General features: G+C 57.5%; 2 protein-coding genes across 2 annotated transcripts; both read left to right on the forward strand.

The window, feature by feature from the left end:
• The first annotated feature begins 2629 nt into the window (after window positions 1-2629).
• PEX16 (peroxisomal biogenesis factor 16) lies at window positions 2630-9358 on the forward strand. The gene is made up of 11 exons (XM_074909524.1): window positions 2630-2808; window positions 2969-3004; window positions 3250-3326; window positions 4545-4678; window positions 4970-5076; window positions 5553-5633; window positions 6087-6239; window positions 6600-6672; window positions 6970-7089; window positions 7298-7362; window positions 8432-9358. The coding sequence occupies exons 1-11, from the start codon at window positions 2655-2657 to the stop codon at window positions 8488-8490; spliced, it is 1059 nt and encodes a 352-aa protein (XP_074765625.1). The 5' UTR covers window positions 2630-2654; the 3' UTR covers window positions 8491-9358.
• Window positions 9359-9937: 579 nt separating this feature from the next.
• Window positions 9938-10619, forward strand: FREY1 (Frey regulator of sperm-oocyte fusion 1). Its single transcript, XM_074909440.1, has 3 exons — window positions 9938-10005; window positions 10218-10285; window positions 10408-10619. The coding sequence occupies exons 1-3, from the start codon at window positions 9938-9940 to the stop codon at window positions 10542-10544; spliced, it is 273 nt and encodes a 90-aa protein (XP_074765541.1). The 3' UTR covers window positions 10545-10619.
• The last annotated feature ends 60 nt before the right edge of the window (window positions 10620-10679 follow it).

Consider the following 10679-nt stretch of genomic DNA (forward strand, 5'->3'; position numbering starts at 1 on the left):
GGATTTCAGCACTGTACCCACTGATGGACTAGCAGAGAGTTTGCTTTTTTTGGTTTGCTTCTTTTCCTACCATTAGTGCTGAGCCTGCACTCCTCACCATCAGAGCATAGGAACTATCTGGCCTCAGTTACAGCCAGTGGATTTCTAGTAAGAACAAGCCCTCAGGACCCACACTGACAGTAAGTGCTAAGAAAGTAGCTACTCAGAGATCTTTCTGGGTACGGTCGAGAGAGAAACTAGCCTGTCAACCCAGCCTTTCACTTCCTACCCCCCGCCCTGCTCTCCACTGTGGTCACAATAAGCCAAGGCAATTTAATCTTGCCCAGTCTCATGGGCTTGCTCCTGCTCTGAGAAGCCACCCGTCCTACAGCACTCCCTTGCAGCATATTTACCATAAAAAGGCAGCATGATGCTACTCAAACTGTCCTCCAAACTCACTCACTGCAGGAGGGAGATAAACAGAAAGGGGGACAGGACAGACAGCAGGTGGGAAGGAGGCTGGGGACAAGGGATAAAGAGGAGGCGTCTGCCAAAAAGCTTCTCGCTCAGGGACAGAGCCACGCTATCTAACTACGCTGTTCAGAGTAGCTCAAGGACTTTGTGCATCAAGCTTCACCTCTGGTTGAAGACAAGGTGTCTTTGGCAGTCTCCTAGGCAGCCAGCTCTCAGATTGCTGTCTGGCAGAGCCAGAGCTTCTCCTTGAAGGAGTGCAGCTCCAGCAGTCTGCACTGGATATGCCCCTAGAGTCACCAGCAGCGCACACCTACCCCCAGCAAGCGGTGCTCCAGACCTCTGTCACGGGCTTCAGGTGCTATCTCACCTGCCTTGGCGCTTCGACTAATAGCTCAGCCACCGTGAAATTCAGAGGAGCTCACAGGTAGCACCGCATGTGAATGGAAAGTTGGGTCTAATCCATGTGATTCTGACTAAAAAGGTTTGCTTAGCGCCAGACTGTTTGCCAGCGGTATCTCGTGCCCTTTTTGAACTCAGCCTGCTGGAAAACAAACCCTCAGGGGAAGCAGGGAGAAGAGGAGAGATCAGAAAGGATAAAGTGCCTGCCCATGCAACTGTAATTCTTGCAGAGGAAGCTGCAGGCACACACTGCGTCCATTGTGTGGAGGTAACTGGACAGGAGGAAGGAGGGGCAGCTTGGCAGAGCTGTTTGCACTCGGAAGACCTGCGAGAGGCCACAGAACGCCTTCCTCACCCACCCCACGCACCCTCAAAGGTTCAGCAGGGAGCCGCGCAGCCGAATCCCCGCACACCGCTGCCGATCTTTGCACCGCAAGGTGTGCCGAGGGCCAGGCCCAGCGCCGGGGAGGCAGGGAGGGAACACGGGGCAGGGTGGTGCTGGGCTGGCCTCAGCACAGGGCATCGCTCCCCGGCTGAGCGGGAAGCGGAGCTGGAGCACAGTCCGTGCAGCCTGGCACCACTCGGCGGGGCAAGGAGGAAGGGGTCTGCGGGTTTGAGCCTTCTCCTGCAACAGGCTGCAGCCAAACAGGTCCCCCACCTTCGACTCCCGCCTGTAAAACGGGGGTTAGCGCTTAAGTGTGGTGAAGATTAGAGGGTGACTGTGGCTGTGCAAGTCCTGTGTGGACTCTGGGAAAGAGCTGGGAAGCACTGACAGCATGGCCCTGACCACCTCCCTCCTGCAGCTCGGCTCCCCTCCAAAGCCTCCTCCAGCCCCCCACAGTCCCAGGCAGGGAGAGACACTGCCACGCACCACAGAAGACGAACATGAGGTTGACAGGTCCCCAAGGCCCCCCCAACTTTTTCCAGTCCTTACCCGCAGTTTGCAGCCCCTTGGGGCAGCACCCTCTCCTGCCCCGCACCCAGCGAGCAGGCACGGATCCTTCAGCCTTCGAAAAGAGGGGGGGTTGCCCCTGTCCCCTCGGACACACCTTACCCTTCCCGAAATAGAGCCCTCGTCGGGTGCCAAGGGCAGATCCAAACACGGGCCCTGGGAGCCCACCGGAGCAACCCCCCCACCACCCCCCCGAGGGCACCGGAGCTCCCGCACGCCGGGCTCCGCCGGGTGAAGCTGTGCCTGACGCCGCTCCCCAACGCCACCGGCAACTTTTTACTGGTGTCACCAACCAGCCCCGGTAGCTCCCCCGAGCAACCCCGCCGCCAGGTCCCCGGGGGGGCGGCCAACACTCCTCACACCACCGCCCGCGGCAGCCTTCCCCCCCCCCGGCAACGGCGCTGCCCGCCTCCTAGGCCCACGGGGCGCCAGATCCACGCGTGGGCCGATGCCCGCCCCGCTGCGGCGCCCAAGGAACGTCTCCCTCCCGGAACCCCCCAAATTAACACGTACCCCGGCTCCCCACCCTGCGGCAGCCACGTCCCCCACTCGGAACACCCCAGCCCCTCACAGGCCGAGACCCCGGCCCCGTGCAGGACCCCACGCAGGCTCCCCTCAGCCCTTACAGAAGCCGGCGACCCGCAGCCCCGTTCCCCCGCACACCCCCTACCTGCTCGGCCGCCGCCGCTCCCGCTCCTTTAAACCCCCGCCCCGCCGCCCATCGGCCGCTCGGCGCTCGGCCGCCGCGCCTGGCCTGGCTCCGCTCCGCTGCTCTCCGCTCGGCTAGTGTGGGCTGGGCGGGGCGCGCAGGCGCGCTGGCGGCCCCCGGAAGCGCGCGGCCGCGGGAGCCATGGCGGCGGCTCCGGTTCTTGCCCGCGGCGGCGGCGGCCCGGCGGCGCGGTTGCGCCTGCTGTGCCAGCGCTACCAGGAGTACGTGAGGCGGCACCCGGCCGCCACGGCCCAGCTGGAGGGCACTGTGCGGGGTCTCTCCTACCTGCTGCCAGGTGCGGGAGGGGGGAGTCCGGGCCCTCGGTTCTCCCGCCGGGGCCTGGGCCTGGGCCTGGGCCTTGGCCTTGGCCTTGGCCTGGACCCCGCTCCGGCACCTGCCCCGGGGGTTGTGCGGGGGACTGGGGCCCAGCGGTAGCCGCTCTTCTCCCTTCGCAGGTCGCTTCTCGGACTCCTACGCGCTGTCGGAGCTGGGTAGGTGGGCAGCGGTCAGCCGGCGGGGCTGGTAATGTGCCTTTGCGCCGGTGTATGCGGGGTCCTTCCCCGAACCCCTTGTTTTCTTCACGGCTGGCTGCATCTTCCGGCAGCCTATGGGAGGAATCTGCACGTCTTACTGCCCTTCTTCCCTTATCCCCTCCCCGGGGAAGAGGTCGCAGCCCCGGTTTGGTTTGATTTCTGTGCATTCTGTAACTGCAGTGTTCCTTCTCTTCCTTTTCTAGTGTACTCTGCCTCCAACCTCCTAGTGCTGTTAAACGACTGGATTCTCCGAAAGGAGCTGCAGCAGAGCCTACCCGTGGTAAGGCTGGAGTGTGTGGGAGGAGGATTTGGGACACATGCTCTTTTCCTTGCAGAAGCTTTCAGGGAGTGTCTGTAGAAACTAATAGGTATTTGCTGTGGCCTCTCTTTGTTGTCAGATATGTAGAGGCTAGAGGCAGGTAAACAGCAGCCCTGCTCCTTAGCTCCTGGCTTAGAACAGTGGCCAGAGCACTTGCTGGACCACAGAAATCAGGCCCTGACTTGCACCAGGAGCTCCACTGCTTTTCTGAGATGCTCAGAACTTGAGCTAGGCAAAGGTGTTGTCGAATAACCATCGCTGTTTCTAAAGCAGTGGCTCTGGAGCAGTGAAGCTTTGATTCCATTCCTCAGACTCTTCTTTTGCATATGTTATTGAGCAAAACAAACGTAAGCACCTTGCTTCTGTGTCTCTCTTGCAAGAGCCTCAGGCTGGCTCCCAGCACTTGTTAGACCCTTAGGGGAATGAGGAGGGTGGTGGCTTTTTTCCAAACAGGCCTCTTCTGTTGCAATCCTGCCTGCTGTGTGGGTTTGTAACAAACAGAAATGTGAAAGACTTGCTTTGCTGGTTGTTAAGGCCGAAGTGAATTTCAGCTGTATTACCTTTATTGACGCTTTCCAACGCGTTAAATCTTGTGGTTGACAGCACCAGCAAGTTCCCACGTGGGGAGCAGGGACCCAGGCTGGAAGTGCACCCACTGTCTTAGGGTTCATGCCTGGAATCCGGACTGATGCTGCGTTCAGCAGGCATTCGCTCTGGCGTGACTGCAGAGCTGGGTCCCCTTCTCACTACTCCAAGCGCGCTCCATCATCAGGGCTAACCTGGACGGCGGGGTGGGGGTTTGTTGTGTATCCCAACTCTGGGACAAGGAGGAGGAAGGAATTTTGCTATGGAATTCAGTGCCAAAACCCAGGAGACTGTCCCGCTGTGTCAGCTGGGGTAGAAGGATATCTAAGATACAGCTGTGATGTTTTCCCTGGTTTTGGGGTAGCAGCTCTGTGTGATACTGTGATGTTTCACTCTGCCTCTGCTTGGAGGTAGAGAAGTAGGCTTGTGTGTAGACTCTGGCTGCAGTGGAGGCACCACTTCTTGTTTTATGACTTCCAAGGCCATCCGGTGCTCATTTCTGAGGGTCCGACCAGACTGGGCTGTGCTTCTGCCCTGTTTAACTCCCAGGCAGAACCTGCATCCTGTCCCCCTCCTCTCCTCTGTGTTTTGCAGTCGCTGCCCCAGCAGAAGCTGCTGACCTGGCTGAGTGTGCTAGAATGTGTGGAAGTCTTTGCAGAGATGGGGACAGCCAGGGTGTGGGGGGAGATGGGCCGGTGGACCATCATTGTCCTCATCCAGCTGGCTAAGTAAGTGCCATGGGCAGAGAGGAAGGGGCAGCGTGGTCTCAGAAAGGGGATGGGGAGGGGGCTCACCAGTACCCCAGGAAAAAGCCCAAGCAGGGCTGAGCTGCTGGTCCCTGAGGCTGGGGGAATTTGGGGCCCCACAGTGTGCTGTGCCACAGAAGGGGACTCTTACCCCTTGCCAGCTGCCCTGAGCAGACCTGCGTGTTTCCCTGTTCTGTGGATGTCACCTTTCCCACGCCACAGGAACCCAGATCCATAGCCTGGTATTGAAGGCTTCCATGTGTCTGTTCACAGAGCCATCCTTCGTCTCCTGCTCCTGCTGTGGTACAAAGCTGGCATCCAGACGTCTCCTCCCATCGTGCCACTGAACAGGGAGCAGCAGCAGCCTCTCCACCCCCAAGGTGAGCCTGCAGTGCTATCATCATTGGCTTGGTGCCTCGCTGGGCCACGTGTCTTGCCCTGCTAGGAAATATTCCTCAGAGCAGTGGCTTGGGTGGTACAGGGAACTGCAAGGCTTCAGTACACAAAGCTGAGCTACACTGAACTCTCCACCCTCTGCAGAGCACGAGTTAACTTAGTGGCAGGGCTGTCCTGCAGTTGGGAAGAAGGGGATGGAGGAGACCAAGCCTGGAACCACTGGCTGAACTCAAACTGTGTGGCATGATGGTGAGGAAAGAGATCCTAGGCCTAGGCAACATCAGGCAGATGGACCTTTTCACCCTCTGCATAGCGTTAGCCCATTCAGAATGCTCTGGTTTGCACTAGATCAAACTTTCAGTCTGGTCTTTGTGATGGCAATGTAGGGCAGGGTGCTGCCAGCTCTGCGGTGAGCTGTGCTCCTTTGGAGCCTGACCCCTGTGGCTGTTTTCTCCTGCAGACATGGAAGACACCTCCTCAGGGAAGGATCAGACCTATGTTGGCAGGCGTTCCAGCCGTGTTGTGCGCTCTCTCCAGAGCAGTAAGTAGCTGAGCCTGTTTTCTCTCCTTGCCTGAGCTGTTTCTGCTCTGTGCCCTTTATGTATGACCTGGGTGTGAGCAGTAAAGAGCAGAATCTTGTATTGGGCCATATCTAGTCACCAGGCCCTGTGTGGGGTGGGATATCAAAGCGATGAGGATTCAGGCACGTGCTGCAAGACTAGCACTTCCATTGTATTTTCCTAAGTGATCAATGAAGACAACCCTTCAGTGTGGTTACGCTTTGAGGAGCACGGACCTTACAAGTCCCTCTCCCTGCTCTGTCCCCTCTGGAGGCAATCCGAGGGTGCTGGTCAGCCACAGCAGTTGCTGTGTGCATAGCTCTTCAAGCTTTCCCATTTCACACCTTCATGGTGCAGAAAGAAGCAGGGGGTGGTGTGGGGAAGCGTGCTAGGAAGGATTTATTTGTGTTAGTGACCTGATCTGCTTGTTTCAGCCCCATCCTTGCAGTCCCGGCACTGGGGATCCCCCCAGCAGAGGGAGGAGTCACAGAGCCGAAGAGCAGAGGAGATGAACCAGCCTCCCACCCCTCTGGGTCTCCAAGAAACCATCGCAGAATCCCTCTACGTTACCCGCCCTTTGCTCCACCGTATCCGTCCCTGACCACGTGCAGGCTCACACCGTACCCCGGTGCTGTCAGAGGGTGCTGCTGTGGGCTCGGCCCTGGTGCGGGGCAGTGCCACACTGGCTTCTCTCTCCCTGCTGCTGCTCTGCTTGGGCAGGGGCCTTGGGCTGCCTCCTCCCTTCTCTTAGAACTTGACAACTAGCCTTAGCTGCTGGAATTGTGGGCACAAGGCCTCCAGCCCCTTCCCTGGATGCCCCCAACACTGCCTTAGCGGGTGTTCTCCTGCACTCAGCAGAGCTTTGCTGGTACCTGGGGGCTCACTTGTCTGCGTGCCTTTTGTTAGGCATCTCTGGTTCTTTCCATTCCTTGACTGTGCGTTCCTAGTACTGAGTTTAGGAGTGTGGGGCCAGAGATCGTGGAAACCCTGGCTCCTCTCAGCAGTCCTGGACATCTCAAGGTCAGTCTGAGGAAAAGTCTTTGTGGGTGCTTGAGGTTGGTGGTGTCTGAGCACCATGCTTTCCCCTGTTCCCCAGTCCTGGGCAGGGCCTACTGACAGAAATACACACAGGGGGCTGGTCTTTAGCTGGGAGGCTGACACATTCAGGTATCTTCTGCAACACTTCGAGTGCTCTCTGTCCTGAGCTAGTGGAGCCTGCTCTGTGTGGAGCTGAGAACAGAGGGCATTTAGAAACCCACTTCTTTTCTGTTCTGACTGCCGTTGCTGTGAGTTAGCTCTCTGCTCTTCTCCTTCCAGTCTGAGCTTGCTGAGTGATCTGAAAGACCTGAACAGGCGAGAGCGAGCGGAGCTGAGGCGACGAACCCTCCTACTGCTGTACTACCTGCTGAGATCTCCTTTCTATGACCGATACTCAGAGTAAGGGGCCCCTGCTGGGCTTTTGCTGAAAATTTCCCTTTTAACAGAAGTAGCATCAGGGGACTGGGTGAGTAGATCTGAAAAGGTCTGGGTGCCTCTGACCAGGTTAATCTGAGCCTTGCGTAACAGCTGCCATTGCTGTTCGTGCATTCAGCAGCTGGGGCAGGAGGTATCCCGCTGGACTCGTTCATACTCTCTCCCTTCCTAGGGCTAGGATCCTCCTCCTTCTGCGCTTGTTGGCTGATTACGTGCCTGGAGTTGGCTTTGTCACACGTAAGTGGGCCCCACTGCTATATCCCCATGTTCTGTTGGATGGAGAAAAACCAGGAGAGTTGGGCAGGACATTTGTCAGTTGGTTTCCAACCCGAGGAAGGAATTGGGAAGTCCCTAGAATGGTTGGTACCAGTGCACCCTGTGTTTGATGCTTATGTTGTTTTAAACTGGAACAGGAAAGGAAGAATTGCTTCCTGGCTCAACCACAGTGGTAAAACTCTGTGTGCTCTCCAGGCCGCAGAGCTTGGTCTCTGCCACCTAGGCCTGTTCTGGGCTCTTTTGCTGCACCTCAGCTGGTGCTCCACAACTGCTTTGCAGCCCTGTTTCTGAACATTTTTCCTTGATCTCCAGTCTGCAGCGCAGACAGGAGGGGTAAATGGGTGCCAAGAGGTGTTGACCTAGGCAGGAACGGATGGTAAATCAAAGGGCCAGGTCTGTCTTCACCAGAGGATCCCTTTATTGTGGGCCAGAATTCCACCTCCTCCACTTCCCTGTCGATGTGAAGCCTTCTGTGGGGTGATTCATGGCATTAGATCAGCCTGGCATCGTGGGATTGTCCTTCCTTTGGGGAGGTCACAAAGCTGGCTAGCTCAGGAGCTGCTTCCTCCAGTTGGTGATTTCAGAGAAGCTGTGGAGCTTGCATTAGGCCATGTGCTACGTAAGCATTTTCACTCCACAGCAGTTGCTTCTGTTTCTGCACCTGCTCGTTATTGCTGAGTTGTCTTCCCTGTGCCACAGCAGCATCCTCCTGACTTGCTGCACGTGGGTTTTCCCCTCGCATGTTGCAGACCCGCTTCCCACTGGAGCTTGGAACTCTCGGCTCTGAGGGAGTGGTGTCCCACACCGTGTTTCACACCCCATTTGGTCCTGCTCTGATCTCTGGCACCACAGCCTAAAGTTGTCTCCCATCTCAGCGAAAGTAACTGTTCTGTTCTTGGGTTCATCTGAGTTGTGTAACTGGAGATTTGGGATTGTTTGGTGTCATAAGAAGGGGGAATATACCCCATATACATCCAGCTTCAAATTCTTGCCTTTCTACGTGTGTGATCCCTCTGCTCTCTTGTTTCAGGGCCGCTGATGGATTACTTGCCTGCTTGGCAGAAAATCTATTTCTATAACTGGGGCTGATGAGAAGATGATGATTATTCTCTACTAAGATCGTGGCTGGACATTTCTAAGGGCAAGCAGGCTCGGGGAGGGATGTTGATAATGTCTAATTTTCAGTTAAACCATCATTGAGAAGCTCCTGATCTGCACGGTGGGGAGGGGGGTGTATGTAATTTTTTTAACAGATCTAGCAGTGGATGATGGACACTACATGTGTGGCAAGACTCTGGCCATCTCTTTCTCTGGACCATTCTGTGGCTGCGGTGATGGTGATGGGACAACCTCCTTTTTTAAGCACTTGATTTTTCTCCTTTTGTACAGCTGCAGTATAATAAAACCAGGCAGCATAGTGATCTTTTGGAGAGCATTGTCTCCCGCCTCATGGTGCTGAGGTTGACCTGCAGCCTGCTTGTGTTGGCCATGCCTGGCCGCTGTGCTTGGAGCAGGCTTGTCTGTCAAATAAACTGACTGAATGGAAAGAACAGGGCTCAAGGACCTCTCCATCTTTACATAGGATCCCCTCATATCTGACCTCTCTCAGAGCAGTTTTTGCAGTTGTCCACCCTGGGATGTGCTGTCCCTTAGAAGTCTTTTTCTCTAGCCTGGGTCAGGCAGGGCCCCGCAGGTTGCTCAGCCCGTGCCTGTAGCCTCTGTAACTCCAGGTGCCCACTTCAGTCCCCAGTTTCCTGGGGTTCCCTGGTGGGGAGAGAGAGCTGCAGTTTTCAGGCTGTGTGCTAAAAGGGTTTGCGGAATGGCTGCCAGCCAGTGCTCAGGGGCTTGGCCAAGGGCAGAGGAGAAATGAAGAGATGAATTCAGCAAATACTGCTGTGCCACACTTAATAAAGGAGCTCGGGAGAGGCCTGGACAGCCCTGACCATCTTTTGGCGTCTGCTCTGCTGCCTCAGGGACAGTTGAGGCATCGATTTGCTCAGGATCCTTGGCCAGGACAAAGGAATGGCCAGCTGGTGGCACTGGATTACCCCCCCCCCCCAGGCAGCTGCCAGCCCTCTGCAGAGCTCAGGAGGTCACAGCGTCTGAAATAGGGGGGGAGCCCCACACACCCGAAATGGGCCACTGCAGTTGGGGACTGGCGTGGGGTCTGTACTGCCCCCTCAGCTGGCAGCAACGCCGCAGCGACAGTGTGGAAAAGCTGTGAGCAAGGGACTGTGCTCCATTTGGGCTTTTAGCGGAGGAAGACTGCAAAGTCTGTGAAGTGTTGGGGAGGTTCAGTCCTGGTGACGGAGGTACTGAGAGGAAGGGGTTTGCTTATGGAGGGACAGGGGAAAGAGCCCTGGCTCTGTGGCTGCAGGGGAGGGCGGGACCAGGCAGTCCAGGACAGGGAGCTTACGTGGCAGGAGAGGGTAGGCGGCAGCACCCGGGCAGGTGCTTGCCCCGCCCAGCTGGTGTCCCGGGGCCACCGCGGTGGCTCCTCTGTGACCTCACCGTGGAGCTGGTGTCCGGGTGCAGCATGCGGTGCTGGCTCCTGCTGCTCACCCTGCTGCTGGGGTCCGCCCTCCCGCTGCCCCTGCGCCAGAGGTGATGGCACTTCCCTACTCCTCCCTGCCCTGGTACCTGCAGAGGTACCCCAAGGCTCCTGGCCCAGGCCTGGGCTGGCAATTGTGGCCCTCAAGAGCTGGCCAGGCTGGGTGAAAACAAGCCAGTGGCACATGGGAGCACTTGTGACAGCGGGGGTGAGCGCCGGAGGGTCTTGGCTCACTCCTGCCCCTGGTTTTCCTCTGCAGGGTCAGCTACTCAGTCCCTGAGGATTTCTCTGCTCCCTTGGAGCTTCCACAGCAGCACTTTGGCCTGGTGGACGGTACAGTGCTCTCCTCGCCCCCCTGAACCCCCTTTGTACGCACTCAGCCCTCCAGCTGAGCGGTTGTCCCCAGGCCTGTGAGCAGTGCAGGGCTGAGCCCAGCCTCTCTGCTTTACCCGCAGATTATGGCATCAAACCTAAGCAACCTCGCTTCAGGACCCAGGTGGCCCAGGCACGGCCAGCGTGGCTGCACAAAGCTGGCAAGAGCAAGCGTGACAAGCTTGACTTGCTGGAGGACTACTACAATGCCCGCCTGTGAGCCAGCGTGCCACTGCGGCCACTGCAGCCCAGCCTCGGGGACCTCCCTGCCTGCCCTCTGCTGCTGCAGCACGGGCCGATGTGAGGTATGGGGGGTCAGGGTAAGCTCTGCTTTGGGTGGGGATGGGAGCAGATG

The sequence above is a fragment of the Athene noctua genome, chromosome 6, assembly GCF_965140245.1.
Source record: "Athene noctua chromosome 6, bAthNoc1.hap1.1, whole genome shotgun sequence".
NCBI lineage: Eukaryota > Metazoa > Chordata > Aves > Strigiformes > Strigidae > Athene > Athene noctua.